This window comes from Cyanistes caeruleus, chromosome Z (genome assembly GCF_971803275.1).
Source record: "Cyanistes caeruleus chromosome Z, bCyaCae1.hap1.1, whole genome shotgun sequence".
NCBI classification, from domain to species: Eukaryota; Metazoa; Chordata; class Aves; order Passeriformes; family Paridae; genus Cyanistes; species Cyanistes caeruleus.
The window spans coordinates 23,506,229-23,528,546 of record NC_141732.1 but is presented as its reverse complement, the minus strand read 5'-3'; the positions used below and the strand labels follow the sequence as shown (position 1 = coordinate 23,528,546).

General features: G+C 37.7%; 1 protein-coding gene across 4 annotated transcripts in view; it reads right to left on the bottom strand.

Moving 5' to 3' along the window:
• Positions 1-22,318, bottom strand: part of HSD17B4 (hydroxysteroid 17-beta dehydrogenase 4) — a 59,407-nt gene that overhangs the window by 35,259 nt on the left and 1,830 nt on the right. For 2 of the 4 annotated variants that reach the window (XM_086868516.1, XM_086868518.1), the window contains exons 2-12: positions 21,100-21,153; positions 16,860-16,967; positions 16,273-16,332; positions 15,183-15,204; positions 15,031-15,077; positions 14,224-14,308; positions 11,221-11,408; positions 8,637-8,728; positions 8,015-8,039; positions 6,273-6,401; positions 479-585 (exon numbers count right to left, since the gene is read on the bottom strand). In XM_086868516.1, the coding sequence (XP_086724642.1) occupies positions 479-585; positions 6,273-6,401; positions 8,015-8,039; positions 8,637-8,728; positions 11,221-11,408; positions 14,224-14,308; positions 15,031-15,077; positions 15,183-15,204; positions 16,273-16,332; positions 16,860-16,967; positions 21,100-21,153 (917 nt within the window). Of the gene's footprint in view, positions 1-478; positions 586-6,272; positions 6,402-8,014; positions 8,040-8,636; positions 8,729-11,220; positions 11,409-11,860; positions 12,117-14,223; positions 14,309-15,030; positions 15,078-15,182; positions 15,205-16,272; positions 16,333-16,859; positions 16,968-21,099; positions 21,154-21,370; positions 21,455-22,318 lie in introns of those variants that run through there. The other 2 variants (XM_023944266.2, XM_086868519.1) reach the window with 2 other exon arrangements.

Sequence of the window (22,318 nt, the reverse complement as noted above, 5' to 3'; positions counted from 1 at the left end):
CTTGCTTAAAAAATCTACCTCAAGAATAAATGGTGTAACTTGATACAGCTGCACTCTCAGCAGTGCATAAGATTTTTCCTACAACAAACCACAATTGAAATAATTAGCACCATAATAAGACTGAAACGAGGAAAAATTATTTGTAGAGAAGGAACCAGAGCAAAATGGCGCTGCCCAGAAATACACAAGCTCCTGCTTTTCTGAATAGCACTCTAATTCAAGAAGCTTAACAGAACTTACAAGTACTTAGATTCTCCATTATCCAGTCTATTCAGTCATAACCTTTCCTATCATCAATAGGAAAAATACAGAGTGGAATCAGGAGATGTTTTTTGTTCTGCTTCTTACTTCACATTTTATACCCCACCTTTCTTTTTTGCAGACAGCAAGCCAGAGTAGAAGCTGGGTAGCAACACAAGTCTCTCTGCTCAATGTTTTCACCCAGGTTTGAGTGCATCTGGTAGACAGATGTACTTACCATGTCAACAGAAGGAGAAACCACCGATCCAGCGCTTGTTGAATTCATGGAAACATTCCCTTGAGACTCTATCTGACTTAGAGCATCACTCAATACACTTATGGACTCTAGAGAAAGGAATTGAAAAAACACACTGTCAGATAACCTTACATGACACACTCCAGTTACAGACACATAATACACATCAATCAGCAAATGAGACATAGCCTGGTGTTTCTCAGTTCACCTTTAAACACAGTAAATATACATCTGCAAATTGAGCATGGTGCTGTATTTTACAAGCATCCACACAAAAGTAGAGGAAAAGCGATTTCTACAAAGCTTCCATCAGTTCTGCACCTGCCAGTAAACCATGACAGCTATCTCAATGTGTAAAGGAGAAGATAATGAACATTATATGTTTCAATTGTCTGAGAAGCAAATATCTGAAAATTACTACTGATTTTCTTATCATGAAAATTATTTGCAAGACAAGTCACAAGTCTAACCTCCTGACTGTCTCCCTCTTTCCTGCATGAGACAGATACACAGAAAAGCAAATAAGTCTGAGACTGAACAATGACAAAATTATAAATGAGATGATGCATGGCTGAATTCAGCTATGGCAAAAGCAGGCCATCAAGAAAAGCTTGTTCCTTGAAGCTCAATAGGGCTAAAATCAATATTAAACATTAGAAAGACTCAAACAAAAAGTGATGAGAATCTTGCACAGAAAAATAAAAATGTTTTTAAATCAGAGGAGTGTAAAATCATTAACTACCTTAACTGAGAGTCCCCTCCACTTCAAAACCCTATGCCCATACTGACTTGCACTGCTGCTTGAATTAACGCACTGTTGCTCTATCACCCAGCACTACTCTAAACACCCTGCAAGGTAACTGCATGCCCTCTTGCAGAATCCTGTTTTCCTGAACTATCTCTGGCTTATCAGTCTTACTGCCATCATAACATTTGTTTGTGGCCTGAATCTTGTGAAGAAAAGGAACATCTAAGGAACAACACCTATCTTGTCATATCTTCTGCCAAAGACCAGCTTTCTCTTGGATACAAGCTCAGTCACAATATGACATGAGGTTATGACATTGAAATAATGTGAAAATGTGCAAAAAGAAGATTTGTAATTTTAAAGAAACTTTTACAAGGTAACTTTTTTTATCCCTTTGTTCATTCATTAAATGAATAAAAGAAAAGCAATACAGAGCTATTGGGAGAAGTCACAGATTGTTTCTACTTTTTCTGCATCAAAGGAAGGAATCACATTGCTTTAAAATCTTCACAGGAGAATACAGGTTTGACCTCCAAGCAATGAGTCAAATGAATGTTTCCTCAACTTGGCATGGCCAAAAAACTACGTACATGCAGGAATATAAACACTTTTAATGGGGAGACCTTAAGATGAACAGCATGCATTTTCAACAAAATAATTTTTCATAATTAAGACCAACAGTAAAAAGGTAAATTAATAATGGTGCAGAATACTACAATCTCTTTTTCAAGGAGTGTTTCTTCCAGAATGTAAGATATGAGTGGACTATAAAATTGGTGAGCTGGCTAGTGCCTGGCTGAACACTAAGGAGATCACAGAGTCATAGAATAGTTTGGGTTGGAAAGGACCCTTAAAGGTCAGCAAGCCCAACTCCCCTGCAATGATCAGATACATCTTCAACTAGATCTTCAACTAGATCAAGTAGCTCAGAGCCCCATCACACTTGACCTTGAAAGTTTACAGGATGGGGCATCTACTACCTGTCTATGAAAAACCTGTTCCACCTGTTCCAGTGTTTAACCATCCTCTTTGTAAAAAACTTCATCCTTATAGCTCATCTAAATCAACCCTTAGCTTAAAGCCATTACCTCTCATCTTATTGCAATAGGCCCTGACAAAAAGTTAAGTGCTGAAAGACTACAAAAAGGTGCCACCGAAGCCTTCTCTTCTCCAGACTGAGCAAACCCAACTCTCTCCACCTTTCCTTTTAGAAGAGTTTTGTCATTTTGATCATTCTTGTGACCCTCCTCTAGCCTTGCTCCAGAGCTGGTCTCTGTCTTTCCTGTGCTGAAGACTGCAAAGCTGGATGTCATACTCTAAGTGGAGAGGAGACCTCTGGAGGGCAGAATCACCTTGCACAATCTGCTGGACATATTTCTTTTGATGCTCCCCAGGGTACAATTGACCTACTGGGCTGCTGGCACACATTGGCAGCATCTCTCCAACTTTTCATACCCCAGTATCTCCAAGCCCTTCTCCACAGGGATGCCTTCATCCTGCATTGATGCTGAGGCTTGCCTCAACCTAGGTGCAACACCTTGCACTTGGCATTGTTGAAGCTCATGAGATTCCCATGGGCTCACTCCTCAAGCTTGTCCAGGTCCCTCTGAATGACAACCTGTCCCTCAGGTGTGTCACCACACCACTCAGCTTGGTGTACCCTCAGCAAGTTTGCAGAGGGTATACTCAATACCTTATCTATGTCACTGATTAAGCTATTACACATTTCACAATACAGGCCCCTTAAGGACATCATGCATTAGTGATCTCCATGTGAGACACCTCCTCCACTGAACAGTTCATCCATCACATCCATATCTTAGTGATTTAGACAAATGTTATGGGGGGCTGTGTCAAAGGCCTTAGACAAGCTCAGACAGATGATATTCACAGGCCTTCACTTACTCGCCACTGGGTTGGTCAGACAGGACTCACGCTGGTGAACCTGTACTGCCTGTCTCAAATCACCTCCCTGCTCTCCATGGCCTCCCCATGCACAGAGTTGAGGCTGACAGGATGGTAATTCCCAAACTTCTTTCTCTTTTTTTTTTTTAAGACCCAAGAAATATACAATTGTACCAAAGGGCATAACTTTGGCAGAAACAAACCCAGTAGGAAATGCAGACATTTAAATTTTTAATTCACACAATTATTTTATTATTGGTACAGGGGTATTTTTTAAAGTGCTGTACTATCAGTGAACTCTAAAACCTTGTATGTTCACCTCAGAATGGCCTGCTACTATACAGCAAATCATTAGCAGACAGAAAGAAAAGATTAAGCCGGTGAACAAAGGTTGAAAATAGTTACAACAAAGGGCATCTCCTACCAAAAGTATTCATTTTCCAATAGGTGACGTTGCATATGAACCATATCCCTTAACAGATGAAACAGCACAAGTGTTTAAACCTTTTTTAAATACATATAAAGAAAGCTGACACTGAAGCTGGAACACTTCTCCTCTTATGCAAATTCTTCATATATACACAAAGTGTGCATACATATATATATATATACACACAAACCACATAACGTGTTTTACATTAATTTGCTCTATGTCAGACAAGCTTTTAAGAGACAGAAGTCATACAATGAGAATACACAAGTTATTTTCTGAAAATAGATAGCTTCTAATAGAATAAAAAAACCACAAAAACTTCTAAGAGCCAATTACAGACCTTTAGCTGAAACTGGCTCACATTTTCACCACTGCTTGAGACAGAGTGCCTCACACAAGTGATAGACACAATAAATTCTGCTTCCCTAGATAACAGAACAACACACTAATTTGTGCAATAACTTCACAGAATGCTGTGTACAGAAATGGCTGTCCTCTGCCCCTGCCACAACACAGTCTGATTCCCATTCCACAACAGGAAGAACTGGACAATGATGCAGGAGCACGTAGTACACTATGAAGGCAAGGAGAAAACACACCAACATGCAGTTAGTTCATGGTGCAACTGTGACCTACTGCACCCTGCACCACACAGGTAGAAGCTTCTGCATCACACTTAATTTGGTCTTTCTGCTTTATGTACAGAATACAAAGTCAAAGTCAAGCATCTCTTATCAGTATCACTAAAACAAGAAACAAGATTAGCATCTCAGATTACAGGGTTTTCTACTACATTAAGAGCAAATACTTTCTCAAATTGCTTTTTGGAGGTTTTTTTCCTACTGCATGTAATGCTTAGTACACAAATGCTGTTCATAACATCATATTACTCAAATTAAGGAAACCTGCAAGAAAAGTTTAAACTTGCAGTTGTTAGGTATTGTACCTTTTAACTTTAAATGTAAGTTGTTTCCTTTATTTCACAGTCAAATACCTTCAAGCAATAATGTGGAGAATTTGATGGTAGAAGAAACTTCTTTTCTAATAGAACTAAAAATTCTGTTCAGCTAACAAAAATTTTCTTCCACCCTTAAGCTGATTATCACAAATACAATACAACAATTAATGCACAAGGTTTTATTCAGTATCTTAGCTTAATGGCACTGGAAGGAAAAAGCTGTATCTTGACTAAGTTCATAGCAAAACAGAAGCAAAGGCATGGAAGATCCATGCCAAGGTAACATTTATAATTTCCCGACTGTAGAAATATTGCCATATTATATTGTAAGCACTTTCACTTGTAGTTCAAAATCATCTTTGGTTTTTTTCTCCTCATAGCATCAACTGGCAGATGTGAAATACCATATATAATGCTGAGGCAACTTTATAAAGAAATCCCCATCTATAAAACTTTTCTTCTAGCAACCCATAAAAGTAACATAGAACATGTGACAGGTCCAAGAACAGATCAGAAGTGATAAAGCTGGAATTATGTTGTTATAAATACCATTCCATAACAGAACAGGGAACATGAATAAACTCGCATAGGTTTGGAAACAGGGTATCTGTAAGCCAAAGATCAGTAAGGTGACCTAGAACTACTGTTTGGATGGTTACATTCCCCAATGTGCCAAGATGTGAGGGAAAGAACAAAGTGTGTCCTATTCTGGTTTCGGTACAGCCACCTAAAAACATATCTTTAAGGTTTTCAACAAAATGTCCTAATGGATCTCTGAACCAACAGCTTAGACATCTACTGCACAATTAAGTATCTTCAAAATTCAACTGACATTGTACATAAGGGTGCCTTGTTCCCTCCTGCCCTGCACTCTTAAATGCTGGCAAGGAACGAGTAAACAAAGCATTGAAAGAGAAAATAATTTTGGTCACCAGCCAAGGGGGTGATATGACCCAAGAATATAAGGCACAGTAAGAACTTCTTTGCTGTGATGGATCCCACAACTTAAACAGAGCTTTTTGGTAGTGAAATATTCGCCAAAAACCAAAATTCCAGGACTGAAAACACAATCTCTCTATTACACTATGCTGTCTGCATGTAGGTGCAATCAAATAAAACACTGTCATCTGACTCTAATGCTTACAATTACAACAATGTCACTTCTCTGGAAACTGTGAAGATAAGCATTTCTTAATGCTATAGGTAAGAATATAGAAGTTGCTTTAGAAAGATATGATCATACTGAAACAGCAAATGATTATTGTTAATATGTTTACAAGAAAATTCTCTAGTTCTATAGATTTTGAAGCTTTGCTCACCCAAGCTATCCACACACACAGAATCAAAGCTTAGTTTGGGTTGGAAGGGACCTTTAGAGGTCACCTAGTTGAACCCTCCAGCAACTCCCAAGTAGGAACATCTTCAAGTAAATCAGTTTGCTGAGTAGTCTGTCTGACCAGACCTTGAATATTTCCAGACATGGGGCATCCACCACCTCTCTGGGCAACTTATGCCAGTGTTTCACCACCCTCCCTGTAAAATTCTTCTCTCTTTTAGCTAATCCAAAATGATCCTCTTTTAGTTTAAAACCATTGCTCCTTGTGCTGTTGCAGCAGTATACATTTGTCTCATCTTTCCCGTATTTCTCAGAGGCCTCCATAAAGTACTGAAAGGCTCCCAAAAACATTCCCTTCCCCAGGCTGCATGGCCCCAACTTGTAAGTCTCCCTTACCTTGGATAGTTCTGGGTTTGCTGGCATTATCAAAGTCACACACCTTCTCCCATTTATCTCTCACTGCTTCAGGTGTCATTGGCTGATTCCTTCCCCTGACAATGGCTCCCAAGGATCGCTCCCAGCGCACTAATGGGAAACATCAGCCAGAGAGTTCCAATAACAATCAAAGAAGTGTTTCATTTCTTCAGACAAGTTTCATCTAGGCCACTACCTTCAAAGATGGTACAATGAGGGAAACATTTTAAGTACTCCAATCTAACTCACCAGTACAACTTCCAGTTGGACTAAAAGGGCTCACTGCTTTAACTAGCATTTAGAAAAGGAATAGCACTGGTTTTAAGCTTCACTGACGCTATAACAGACTTACCGCTCTCCAGAAATACTATTCTTAGGCTTCTGTCTACTGAAAAGTTGTAGCTAATATATATTTACAGATTTTTTTCTTCTGACATGATGTTGACTATTAATGCTTAGGAATCTTCTGAAAGCATGGAAAACCACAGGGAAAAAGTGGAAACCATTTGATAGCTATAAAAGAACCTTAATACCAGTAGCCAGCATCTCTAAATGGTCCCTGAAGTTGTATTTCAATACTGTAACCTGAGAGAAACTGGTAAGGCCAATGTGAAATTAGTTCCATAAGGATACAGACTTCCTGGATTGTAATTCTAATACTTAACAAGTCATGTTGGGTTGGCTGTTAATTAGCAGAAGGCAATGAATAAGGCCATAGTAGTACCTCATTAACAACCTGGTTTCATTTCAGTAACTTCAACAATAGCTATTATAATGATGAAAAATGATATTTTCTCTTGATCAAAGTGCAGATTTTCAGCTGTATTAAAACCTAACTGCTTGCTAAAGCAAGATGTTTTGTGCTGCTGCCTGGCTTCTTTCAATCTGTTTACCATAGTTCTTGGAAACACTACTGCAGTTACACAGAACACTTGCATTAGTTAGAAATGGTTATCAAGTGGGGAAAAAAAATAAAAGAAAGCAGAATGACTTCCTGAATTAACAGCCCTACTTCCACCCCACTGATGGTTCTCATGTAGTCTGAAAAGTTATACAGTTTATGAAAACAATGCTCATACTAGGTTCAAAGAATTTAGGAAAAAAGTCAAGACATCTCACACACTGAATATTTTTTCTTCTCCTAAATCCTCAATATTACCTGAAAGTTTTCCTTACATTAATATTTAAGCTAGATCCTGGAGTCACTAAGGAAAATATATGGGTAGCATAGCTACTGCTTATTTAAGAATACTAATTCCCTCAACACACTTATACACTAGTTTTTTAATAGAAGCATATGTAAAGGTGGAAAGCAATGAAAAAAAAATAAAGTGAGAAGTTAAAAACACACCTGTTTATCAGCATGTGATACTTTTATATATTTAAAAATTGAAGTTATCAAGAAAAGGCAGCAATGTATATTTACCACCACAAATTCTACTTCAGTTTATGACCAGGATCCAAGAGTTAAAGTTACTTAGGTAGATTTTCAGTTACTGATAGTTCAAAAGCATAACAATGCACATACCTAAGTTACAAGTTTTTCCACAAGAAGTTCAATTTTTGACTTTTACTGAATACAAGCAGCTTTCTCAGAACCCTAGGCTTTTATTCATCTCACATGAGTAAAAAATGTCTTGAGCACACAGGTTAAGTCTAAAGAAACTTTGCACAGTCTTGATGTCAATTCCAAAAACATCAATCCTACAACATAAAGTACTTACATTTTCCAATCCACCCAGCTCCCACCTGTCAAGACAAAAAGAATATCATCAGCTTATGACATGTCAAAAAGCAAAGTTTTGGTAGTGTTGGGAAACAAAGCTATACTCCAGAACAAACTCAATATATTAAAAATTTCTGAACTACTGCTGGTTGAATTTAACATCTACTAAAGCACCTGAATGTGATCAACATAAATCTTTTTTCATCCAATATATGAGTTACCAGTTTGAAACCAATACTTATAATGAATATCATAATAAAGTAATTACTCCTTCCTGCAAGCTACTTTCTATGTTTGAGTGAGTTTGAGAACAAAAATGTCTTTTGAATTTTGGTATCTCTTCAGCCTTAAAAGAGTACAATAAGAATTGTAACAATCAAGTTGGTAGCATTTTGAGCACAGCCCAGAGCTTGACAAGGCTGCTGCTGCCTGAAGTATTTGTCAAATACTGCACAACCAGATAAATATTTCTTCTGTCTATGCTGAGTATGTAGTTCACACATGGTAATTTAGTTTCAGCAAATAGTTTAAGGGTGGATAAGGTAAAACAAACAACTGATTTTGGGGGAAGGAGCAAAGGGAGGGAAGGAGGGAGAAGAAATGAAACATAAAATAATTACCTCAAACAGACTGCCATTTTCAGCACAGCTTTCGTGGCATAGCCAAACTACTAAAGGAGCAACATATTCTGGTTTGAAAGCATCGACCAGATCTAGAGCAAATCAGAGGGGGGAATCATGAAATAGAAATACCTTACAGTTTCACCAAATTATTTCATCTAACATCCTCTTATGAACAGCAGAACTAGGAGAATTTTATCAATAGCATTCTGTCATGAAAAAGAAGGACAAGATAAATGAAATATTTGAAGATTCAATAAATTCTAACATCTCATGAAATACATATATACTGCCAAATCCCATGACATGGCTTCTCAGCCAGAGAAATGAAACCCTGTTTCACTGTTGAGAGCACTGTTATGTGCAAAGCCAGACAACCTTCCTAAATTTCCATCTGACAGGCAGCCTGAAACAAGGACATGACAGCTATACATAATCCTGACAGAGAAGTACCTGAGCAATTTTTCTTTTAGTCTGCTAGTCAGCTATATAGATATGACATTACAAAGATAATTGCAGCTGCTGATTGTTTAAGAATTATCTCATTTGGAAATGCTGATTTTTCCAAATAATATAGAGAATTATCAGCCCTGACAAATTCACATATCTATCCTATTTTGGGATTTTCGTGACATCTACCACAATAGAAAGCTATCTGAAAATTGAGACATTGTCATAGAACAGTGTGGTTGTCCAGGCAGCTCTTATCACATATCTATATATTACATATTCTATACACTGTCTGAACAATAACTTTGCTTAATTTCCCTTTTCAGCTTTTAGAATATTATTTCAACAGCAGTAGCTATATAGCTGTTTCTTAGCTAAAGGTCATCAAGCGTTTTCAATTATACCCAGATTTTCCCAGATAAAGACCTAGGAAAACTTTCATTAAAAGTACTCATTTAATAGCAAAACTGAAGTAAACAGAAGCTCTTTTTTAAGAATGAGAATGAGCACAAAAGTAGAAGAAAGCTATCAGAAGAATTCCATTTAACATGGCATGTTGCAAGTGCATAGCAAGCCCCTTAGGTTTTTCCAAAGTATTCCACTTTATGCCACACATAATTTAGTCTTAAAATCTGTCCCTATACTATTATCATTAATGCTTGCAATCCACTCTTAAAATAATTTAAAATTATTAAATTAAATTTCAAATTAAATTTTAAAAAAATTTTTAAAATTTTAAAAAAACCTCACAACCACACAAAAGATGCAATCTGCATTTAAGAGTTCTTAGCAAGAACAAGAATATGTGGGTCAAGTTGAACATACATAACCATGTATAGCAATGTACAGCAGTGAGACAGCACAGGTATCTACAGACATCTGAAGACAAAAAGCAAAATCCTGACTAAGATAACAAAGATAGTTTGGTAAGACATCTGAAAATGTTTTTAAAGTTGTGGTGTTCAAATCTTTTCAGAGTATTTGAACAACTGGAGAGGGATGGAATGAACAAGACAAGAAATAAATTACCAGAGCTTGTAAGTACTTACAGAGAGAACAAAGGATCTCACTCTACTTAAAATGACTAAGAAAGAAAACTATGAGGTATTTTTTATCATCCTATGTAGATTAAATACCTTCAGAACTTGCCAGCTCCTTTTTTCCATTTTACACTGCATGCTTCATGTATTTGGATCTTCTATAAACAACTGCAATAAAACACTGGAACCTACAACCTATAAGACTGTTAAAGTCATGACCACCTGGATTATTTACATCAAAACCTGGCTACTTCAGTCAAACAAAATCAAGCATTCAATCTGTGTATAATGTACAAAATATATTCCTCTCCAATACTCTGTCTATCAGCCTGATGAATGTGATGATTTCCTTGGCTTTGAAATCTGCCCGTCATAAAGGAAAAGGTCAGAAGTAAAATGAAATAGGCTAATTCTAGAAGATTTCCTGAGAGCAATTAGCTCTAACAGGCCTTTATTGTTAACAAATTCTCTTTTTGTCTTTTGCCAAAGCAATTAGTCAGTTTATTTATCCTAAATTTACACTTATACACAACTGTCTCCTAAAATGTTCCTTGCACTGAACTTCCCCATGCAGTACTCTGTCAAACCTGTTCAAACATTCAAACATTAGTAGCTGTGCAAGAAAGAAAAATTAGGCAACCCAGTTACTATAATCTCTGGCTGATCATGGAACCACTAAGTACACACATGTCACGTTGTGCAAAAACACAGCATTTTGCAATTAGGTAATATTGCAACAAGCGCAGACACCTTATGCACATACCTGCTGTCCCATGTGATGAAACAAACAAGCCTTTCCACTAGTGTAGGAGGATCTTGGAAGAGATTACAACTAAAGAGCCTTGCCACATGAAATTGCTTTTGCAAATGAGAAAACTTGCTTCATATCTTGTGGCAGAAAGTAAGAATTCCTCACAACAGACAAAGCAGTAAGTAAGCAAGTAAGTTGACAGTTCAAGGACAGAAAGGTAGTAGGAACAATGAATGGGTAGTACATGAAGTGTGAAGGACTTGCATTTTCTAAGAGTTAGGAAAGTTTGTTGTGTTTCAATTCACTGAAAAATATCAGTACACGTAGACCTTAAATTATTCACCTTGTGGCATGACAGTCTGGGTCAGCCTGGATCCAGCAGTAGGAGCAATTGTGTTGCAGTGGATGTTATACTTCCGCCCTTCAATTGCAATTGTGTTTGCAAGACCCAAAAGGCCAAGTTTTGCAGCACTGTAGTTTGCCTGACCAAAGTTTCCATATATTCCAGCAGCTGAGGATGTCATAATTATTCTTCGGGAAGAAGAGAGGAAAAAACCAAAATTAATTATTTCTTCAAGTTATCAGATTCTACATAACAGCATTTTCCAGCTCTGGCATTATGGTCTCCATATTCCACCAAGTATAGAATGAAATATTAGAAGATTATTTGTTGATTTTGCTAACAATCAGGTAACTATTTAATGTTTGGTGTTTAGATAGCAAACATCTCACAAATCTTTAAGCATTGGCAGAGTAGCAGAAAACTAACAAAGTCATGAGGCTTTCTGAGTGATAAAACAGCTAGGAATTATTATCTCAGTGATAATACATACTAGGAAAGACATTCTGTGACACTGGGTCCCACAGAGAGAAAATTTCATTTATATCTGCATTTCAGGTTGTATTATTCTTACAACTAATAAATTTAGGTTTCAACACTCAGAAGAAAATTACTGAAAATTACTCCCCTTAATATTGTCTACCTGGTAATATCTGAAGATATCAATTCTCACAGAATTCACCTTCAAAGAATTCTAATATGCATTAAATGCATGACAGAAGAAGACAGGAAAGAAAGTCCTGCTCTTTGCTGTTCCCATTATTGCTTTGGAGGTGACTGAACTGCTCACATGAGAGCTCTAAAACCACTGCAGTTCACAGCTGGTTTGAGGCAAGAAAATGTGCTGCAGGTGATCTCAATTCAAAAGAAATAGGTCTAACAGCTTCACTTTTAAAGGAAGCCTGTCGTGGCTTGACACTGGCTAAATGATCGGCACTGACAAAGCTCACCTCGTTCACCCTCCCCTGCCAGAGCTGGGCAAAGGAGAGAAAAAAAATTAATGAAAGGTTCATTAGTTGAGATTAGTTGAGCAGGAGAAAATACTTCAAGGGCAAAACAGGCCCAACTTAAAGGTATAGAGTGAATTTATTACTAACAGAGACAGAGAAGGATAATGAGAAGTAAAATAAGCCCTTTTTTTCCCTCAGCCCCTCCCTCCTTCCCACTGACAGCACAAGGAGACAGGGCATGGTGGTTTGGTCAGTTCATCACCAAGATTTTCTTCTGCTGCTCTGGGAGAGGAGTCCTTCCCCTGAGGCCATGGGGTCCCTCCCTCAGGAGACAGTTCTCTGTGAATTTCTCTGGCATGGGTCCACTCTCACAAGCAGCAGTCTTGCCAAAACTGCTGCAATGTGAGTCTCTCTCATGGGCAGACAGTCCTCCCAAACTGCTGTGGCACAGGTCACTCTTCCACGGAGTGCATCCTCCAAGTACAGGCTGCTCCAGCCTGGAAGCAGGGCCCCCTCTCTCTACCAGATCTTCCACTGGATCACAGCCTCCTCCAGGAATGTACCTGCTCCAGCCTGGCCACCTCCCCAGGGGCTGCAGGTGGATCTCTGCATCCCCTGTGGATCCCCACGGGCTGCAGGGCACAGCTGCTGCACCGTGGTCCTCACCACAGCCTGCAGAGGAATCTTGGCTCTGGAGCACCTCCTCCCCTCCTTCTCCACTGACCTTGGTGTCTCCATGTCATTTCCCTCAGATGTTCTCACCTCCTCCTCTTCTCAGTGTATAAAAAACTGTGTGTCCTTTTGTTCTGATTTACTTCTTAAATCTGTTATCACAGAGGCGTTACCATCCCCTCTAACTGGCACAGCCTTGGCCAGCAGCATGTCCATCTTCAGAGCCATACAGGATAGGCTCTGCTGGACACAGTGGAAGCTTCCAGAGTTTCACACAGAGGTCACCTCTTTGATTCCGCCATGACCAAAAACCAAGTCATGCAAAACCAACACAAAGCCTTATCTGTGTAATTCTGTTCAAATCTACTTGTAAACACACTGCATAGGGATCAACATGTATTTCACATTTTTTATCTGCCTCACTGCCAATACTCTACTGTTTTTAATCCAAGTAAAGAGATGTGTTGCGAGTACTGGTTCAATATGACGAAGAAAAGCTACAAACTCTATATAAAGCAGACATTTTGCAGACAGCACATGTCTACCCATAAAGTGCAGAAACACTCCCTAACACTGTTATCTTAGCAAATGCAGAAAAGGAGACAAAGGAAGCATTTTTCTAAATGGATGCAATTCTAGAATTAAGCTGTTTTTGAAGAAATAATTTAATTTTAAACTCCCAGACTTAAGACTTCCGCTAAGACTTCCTCACAGTTCACCTCCCTGGATAAGAATGAATGTTATTTATTTAGGTCACAGGATGAGAAAACAGCTCACACAGTTTTCAACATGTGGGTACAGTTAAGATTAATATAATCAGTGCTTTGAGAAGGTTTTTGATAAAGTCACAAAAATTAAAATTATGATCTGATTTCACTGCACTGTTTTTGAGTTAACAGTAATATATACCTAAACAAACTAAGAACACTCCCATAAAAGTACATTTGTCCAAAGGGTTAAAACTGGCAAACAAAGAAAACTCATGACAACCAAACACCAAACAAAAATACCGATGACCTACGAGCAGAACTGCATGTACTAGTCATTTGAATAAGAAGGAGCAAAACAAAACTAAAACTTGAAGTAACATACAACTAAGAAACACTTCTAACCAGTCCTCATTAACAGAAATGCTATTTTTACATTGTTACAACTTCTGTTTGGGAGAGTCAGAAAAATACATTTAAATGTACTGGAAAAAAAACTTTAAACATTGGGCTGAGGAAGTGGAGAAGTGGAATCAGAACTGAAAAGCCATTTGAACTTATTTTGCTTCACCCCTGAGAAAGTGAAAGAAAAGAATGCAACTCTTCCTTCACTGTTTGGGCATGCATCAGTCTCTTATACACTACTGAAAAATGCAAAACAGAAGACACATTTTTACCTGCCAAATTTCTGATTTTTCATATGATTCCATGCAGCTCGAGTGACCAGGAATGATCCCCTCAAATGAATTCTGTGAATTATATCTAGGAACAAATTGACGTAATTTAGTACTCCAAACTTGGAATGCACCACATTCCTTAGTAATAAAAATGCACCCTCTTCACACTCTGAAACTGTTACTAAAAGTATGATGGGGTTTTTTTCCTTTTTTTTTTGTCTTGACAGACCATTTTTGAGTACTTGCCTGAACATACACTGATCATGAAGGGGCTGCCCATATACAACTGCCTCTTAGATGGAGCTCTCCTGTACAGAATTCAAAAGCATTCAAAATTCCTGCACTTAAGGAGACTCAGACAAGAACTACAGAAGATAGACTATCTTTGTAAAAAGTCTTCTCCACTGTCTTATCACCCTCTACCACCTCACTGAAGGTTTTGATTTTTCTTTTTTCTGGGTCTTTTAAGCCAGTTTAGTATTCATCCACTCCGTGCTGGCACTAGGAATGTTCTGCTCACAAAAACTATTGTGTGTAATTCACATGGCTCTTTTACTTATTCCATTTGGCAACCAGAAGAGGGAAGAAAAGCCCCTCTTCCCCTTTGGAACTACATACACCTACCATGCATTGCAACACAGATCTGGTTTGCACACTGAACACAAGCAGCTTGCCACTAAGCTTGCATGGCAAAAGGTAAGCCTTCCCTGCCTTCTCTTCTTTCTCGTTCCCGTGGGAGGGATGTACATGTCACTTTTCACCTTTCACACACAAGTACACTTTGAAGTAATTTTAAAATCAACTCACCCCAATCGTCATCACTTATCCGAACAAATGAACGGTCTCTCAGGATCCTAAAATGCGACATTAGGAAAATAAAACAAACACAAGATCAACATTTGTTTACACAAAAGGGACAGCCCACACACAAACAGGACAAAACCCTCAGGTATACTCACCCAGCATTGTTTATAACAATATCTGAAATTAAAAAAAGGAGAAACTAATTCAGTGCTCTGATAAAATACAAGCTTGTTTCTACTTTTCACCCACTTCCAAATATATACAGAGAAGAACACTGGACATATACATCATATTACATACATTCAATAGCTCTTTGTCCTGATTAATTAATTCTACCCTTGGATGATAATTACAACATAATACTTCAGGACAGGCAAGTCTTAACCCGACAGGGACCTCAATGGGACAAAGCCTGAAAGTGAGGCATAGCTGTTAAGTGCTGGCTGCCTAGGAATCAAATACCTGCAGGATGCAGCCATCCTGCACAGTTTCAAAGCCTGCTTTGAATTTCAAAATGCCCTGATTATGTAGTTTGCACCACCATCTTTGTTGCAGTGAGCAAACCAAATGCCCAAATGAAAAGAACCTAAAGTACCTAAAAGAACTACAGAGTTACAAAGCAAATAAAGCGAGCTGGATCATAAATATTTCTTGTCAGATATATAATTAGGTTCCTGTTGGATTTGATTATGTGTACTTTTAGACATTTAACCCTGAGTTGAAATCACCAAGTGGTTTTAAATAGTGGCAATCACATGGCTAAAAAGAACTTTAATTGCTAGATAAAATATCTCAGATATCTAGAAAAAAGATAAAATATCTTTTTTCATTTCTGTTAATGCATTTTGACCTTTTGTAAGCAGAAGAGCTTCCAAAACATGAAATGTTGCTCTCAGCAATATTATTTATGCTAATTCTATGCAGCTAGTTTTAACACTTCACAGACTCTGTGCTTTGTGATAGAAATTGCTAACCATTATTGAAGTTCCAAAATTCTGAAGGGCAGGAAAATAAGAATCATATACTAAGCTTTAAACTTCTGCTAAAACCACCAAAAAAACTAAGAAAAGTTGACCGTTCAGATTAAAAGCTGAAAGCCCCTTATTCAGATTTCACTGACTACAGGCATCAAGGATGAGTACTACTATTGTCAAAACTTATTTCATACACACATGTTGTTAATTGCACTGCTTATAATGCCTTTGCACTTGCAAACAAGTTTCAACATGAATTCAGCAACTGTACCTATTCTCCCAAAAGCCTCAAGGGCAGACTTCACAAGCTTTTCACCATCTTCCACGGAATCTGTAAGAAAAAAGTACAAATTTTCTAATAAAATTAACTGGATACACTGCACTTCCAGGATATTAACAACTAATCGCACAGAGCTAAGAAAAATAAATTGTGTACAGCCCCAGTGAAAACTAAATTCAAATCCAGACATTATCTGCATGTGGCCTAAAGCAAATCCCACAATGTAAGTCTAAATAGCACATTTGCCATTGCAAGAAAAAAAATGAAGCAAAGCAAGCAAGAACTAACCATTCCCATCTTGCCTCTGAAAAACACAGATGGACAGCTGCTTAATACTTCAATGTTAAAAAATCAGATAAAAGAGAAGGGCATTGGTAGACAAATCTTAATTAAAAGGAGCAATTAGTGCACTTGCTTTTAGTATCTGCCTCCCCATTCCAAATGCTATTACACCTGTTTAATGTATATGTTATTGGTAAGCTGGCAGTAGTCTTTGACTAAGCAGCATCAACTTTTCATTTAACATGACCACAATTCCTACAGATAAAGCATTACACTCATCTGGAAAAATAACATACCATAATTGGGTACTGCTTTCCCTCCTTTTGCTCTGATTTCATCGACAACTTTGTCAGCAGCTGAGGAGCTTTTGCCATATCCCTTAAAATCAACTCCAAGATCATTCACTGTACAACAAAGAAATGAAATTTTTGTTGTTAACAGACTTCATCTGTTGATGAATTCATACCTCATTATCACACTGGAGGTTATAAGGAGTATTAATAGAGCCTGCTGCATCTGGATCTTACTGAAAATCACAGATGACAAGAGAAAAACAGTAGGACATATGATTATTTTTTTTAAAGCAGTGCAACATACATTATCCTTTTTCTTTAAATAATAGGGAAAACAGAATATTTTTCCCCCCTTCACCACATATTATTGCTTGCCCTACCCAGGCTACCTCTGTAATTGTGTTGCAGTTCACAGATTACGATCTAGATTACACCCCAATCATAACCAATTTATTCCAGTCTCTAAGTACTGCATGAACTGTAAGCAGGACTGGCAAGACTTTGTTCCTGTTTAATAGAGTAGCTAAACTGTTACCAGTCAACACCAATGTAGAAGAGATCCAGCAGTCTGAACAAAGTGACAAGTGCCTGCTCTGGAGCTTCAGATCCTGCTCCTGTGGAGCAGGCCCACCTGACACACAGAGCTATTCCAGGCTGCACTCCACACTGGAGCATGTGTCACTAATGGCAGCTGGAATGCTCTGTTGCCACACTCTGCTGCACTCCTGTATTTGCACATCCCACAGCTTCAGAGAACTACCAGGAGAACGAAAACACTCCCAAAAAATCCCATACAAACACTGCATTTGGACAAAGAACTTCAAAAAATAGTAAGAAGTTGTTTAAATGGGCTGAAAGTGGAACTGTAAAAAAGCCAGAACTGACTGAATTTACATGCAACACTGGTATTCTGCTGAACAGTTTTTGCTATGGTGAATTCCAGCTTTCTGCCTTCTAACTTCTAACCTCAAGAAGCCAGACACAGTGAAACCCACAATATATGCAAGATATTCTTGCTGGTCTTGATGAAAAACAACAATGCCAAGTCTGTTCTATCATGACAAAATGAAATAGACCCATTTGGTGGTTTTGGGGTTTTTTTTGTTTCTTTTTTAACTCTCCATGTAAACAGAAACACAACTTACAGGACACATTGCAAAATCACTCTGTATTATCCTGATCAAGAAGTCTCATCTAGAACACTATACTCAGCTCTGTGTGCAGCACTTCAAGAGAAATGTAGAAACATTTCTTGTAGAAACAGGAGGCAATTTGTGAGTAAATAAAAATGCCAGAGTCCAGAAGGAGCATTAAAAGGGGAGAGACACGACAATATGTCAAAAAAAAACAGAAGAAACAACCAACCATCAACAAACCAAACCAAACCCAAAAAAATGTCCAGCCTGAAGCAGAAAGTACAAGTGCCTTAACAGACTGATGAAAAAAACGAAGACAAAATCTCCAAGCTAATAGATCAAAATCTAACAATCCGAACATGAAGCCAACACAATTCAAGTGAGGCATTAAGGAAAATTTCTAAGTGTAGTGATGTGTTAGGATAGGCAACACAGGCAGACTGCTCAGTCTGCAACATCCATGATATTAAAGGAAAGCAAGTCAGGAACAACACCAGAGAAAGAAGAGTGAACAATTTGGGTGGTAAACATATGCAAACCATTCAGTCTTGTTAAGACCTTACAACTCTCTGACACAGACAAGTTTATAAATTCTTATCCCACACTTCAATAGTAATTTGCTGACAAAAACTTAATTAAATAGTTGGTAAAATTTTAAGAGGTGGCAAAGTACCTTAGGCCAAGCACAGGCACTAATGGAGTTGAAACAAAAATGAGTATTATGCAAGAAAGAGTTGAGCTATTCTAGGCTTTGAAATAGTAACTCCATGAGTGTGGTAGAGAAAAAAAAAAAACAACCTAACAACAAAATAGACAAATAACATTATTTTAAGCCCAAGCTTCACATCATGCAGTTTTCAGTTGAAAACACGCAGTCAAAAAGTGACAAAATCTGTAGTAGTAGTGGCAGAGCATAGTTATAGTCTGAACCTTGGAGAAGAATTCCTCTAAGGCTATGAGTATGTCCTTAGCAGAGTAGCAGAAGCAAATCTGAAGGGTGAAACAGTTGGTGCAGAGCACCTGACATCTACAGTACAAGTTTTTTTAAGCAATAAACCACCTGATTTCTTGCAATATTCTGGTGCAACAAACCAAACACACATGAACAGTGTAGGTGTGCTTATAGATTGCATTTTCTGGTTTGTTTTTTAAAGGACTCAGGCAATTCAATACCATTACACTATGCAAACAATAATACAAGTAAGATACAAGTCAGGAGAGATGCTTCAAAAGCATGACTCTAAACTAAAACAGCAACACAAGAGCCTCAGATAGACCAGAAGAAACAGTAGGTCTGGAAATAACATAGGATGCAAGACAAAAGCAAATCATCCCTTCTTCCTGCTTTCAACTCTTCCTGATGAGAGGCATGAAAGAGATAAAGAACGACAAAAAACAGTGGTAGCAGACAGCTTTTGGGTGATGAGAACAGGGAGTTTTCCACCTAGGTTGCTCTTGTCAATCTAACCACACCAACAGCAACTCACTCAACAGAGATGCAGGTGAACAAAGGTGTCAAGTTGTTCTTCAAAGTACTCAAAATATTCCTCCAGAGTATTTGATCACTGTTCTTACAACACACCTTCATTTCCATAACTTATGAAAGAGAACTTGTTTTAAAGAGACAAGGAAGATATGAGCCTCATATCTGCTTGAGTTTTAAAAAACTGAATGTTTATACAAGTAATTTTTCAACTCTTTGAAGTCAGAATTGTAAGAGAACAAGAGAAACAAATGCAAGCATGTAGAGGTAATACTGCAAGACAAGCTGAAGTGTGGTGAAGTTTCCAAAAGGAAACAAGAAGTTGCCCTTACGGTCAATTCTTAACTTACTGTTTAGTTATTACACAATAAGACTAAGAGATAAAGAAGCATTAGCTGTGGTCAGGGAACAGAATACATTTTCTTTCAGATCATTCTGGAAGGTCAGACCACCACCATTTACAGAGAGTCATATATAAAATATATGGACTGCTTTAGTGACATCATTTTTGTTAAATAAGAACTCGATGTGAATCATTCACATCCATGGTGAATGATCATCAAAGATGACAACATAAAGGAGAAACAACCTAGATCTTCTCTGAAGTTGTCTACACACATACTCATTTTTAGTCAATGAAGTAAAACCCAACAATTTTTATGAAATTTTGTAAACTGAGACTAGGACTGTCATACAGAAAAACAGTGAGCAACTTCTTGCCCATAATCTCTTTCAACATTTTATCTTGAACTCATTAACAATACCTGTACAAATTCATTCACAGGCAGCAAAATCATAAAATCACAGAATCATTTAGGTTGGAAATATCTTGTAAAGTCAAGTCCAACCATTAACCTAACACTGCCCAGTCCAGGAGTAAACCATATGCCACATCTACACATCTTCTAAGTACCTCCAAGGATGGTCACTCATCCACTTCTCTGGCCTGTTCCAGTGCCTGACAACCCTTTCGGTGAATAAACCTTTTCTTAAGAGCCAATCTAAAAATGGCAATGCTGACTGCTGGTGAGTACCCAAAATACACCTTAACCTTCAGGATTGCCTTGTGAGACAATATTTTTCACAACTAAACATGCCCCGCTAAGGTTCAACCAAGGAACTACAAAACCACCAGAAATCCTTTACTGACAGATATTTGGCACAGACACCAAGACCAGACAGCTCTTCTGTCCCAAGAGTCACAGAAAGAAACAATGCTATTGAGTTACATTTCAGTAACTTCTTTTTTGGGAGAAGATACCATAAGACAACATATTCACATATTCAAATGGTCATATCAGAAGCTCCTGAGCAATATTTACCTAAGACAACACACTCTCTGGCCACAGATAGCAGTAAAGACTTGTATGCATAGATGAAAGTTATATCTAGGAAATGATCTGACTCAAACTGACTTTCCACCAAAGCTGGGCCCTTGGACAAACTTGGGCAACTTGTTTCATAAGAAAATAAAGCTTAGAGTCAAAATTAAACAGCAAAAGATAAGACAGAAAACCATTAAATAACAAAGGTTACTGTCAAAAAGGGCACTGACTGTCGAATGTAAGCTATGTGAAAAAGCAAAGGTTACTGTCTAGATCAAGTTAGTTAAGATAAAACTTACCGACTACTGAAGCTCCTCTTTCAGCAAAAGCCAGAGCATATGCTCTACCCAAACCTAGTTTAAAAAAAAAATAAAAAGTTAAAAAGTTAAAAACAAGAGTGAATTTGTTTCCTGAATGGACACAAACACCTTGCAGGTTCAAAGTAAAACATTATTTCCCCCAGGAGCTCAAAATATTTTATAAGAACAAAATCTAAAAGTAAACAAACAGATAAACAGTAAACAAAACTTCCAGACAAAAGAATACAAAACCCAAACAAACCATGCTTACTCTTTGTTATGGGATTCAAGAAAAGCATCTGGGAAAGCTGTATGCTGCTAGTTTGTGCTTGTGATAGAAAAATATATTTGAAAGGAAGAACCTTTAATGTCCTAATGTAACACTGAAGAAGGAGGGGCTGTTTCAAGTTAATTAATTACTCTCTAAGTGAATAAGATACTTTCCTAGTTAAAATTAAGATTTGAAAAAGAAACTGAGCAAAATTTAACTGAAGATGTATTGAAACAACAATTTGGATACAAAGTTATACCTAATTCCTCAGTTAATCAGATACATAGTTTGCCTGTCCTAAAAGAAGACCGTCATTTCTGCATCACATACAAAAGCAAGGGTCCTAAACCTTCACTCTGACTTAGATTCTAGTTGTGTTTGAAATTCATTACAATAAATGATTTACAGATATATTATCCACTGTACCAATCAAAAGGTTTGGGGATTAATGGCACTGATCCTTTTTTTATTCATTTCTAAAAAAAAGGAGACTCGAATGATCAAAAAATGATCAGTCAGAAAAAAGTCAGAATGCAAACAGTATCTCTTCGCACCTCACCAAGTCATTCAAAGACAGTTCTTAAAAAGGAACTGGATAGACTGTTTTGAAGCACACCGATCTCACAGCAACAAGTTGAAAATTTCCTTAAGACACCCTTAGGCCTCTGCAACAGAGAGTATCATATGACACATGAGGTGCATATACATCCACTGCTCATGTAACCCAAGAAAACCTTTCTTTGTTTTGTTTTGAAAAGCCACTAAGAAGTGCACAAAACCCAAACTGTGCTATACATGCTGGCCTTCTCAACTTCTAAGCAAGGACTGAACACTTGAGAATCAAAACTAATATTAAAAAAAACAAGATAGGTTGCATAAACAATGCCCAACACAGTAATCCACAAAGGATTTGCTCAAAGTGAAAAGAAACACTTTTTAGATTTGTGT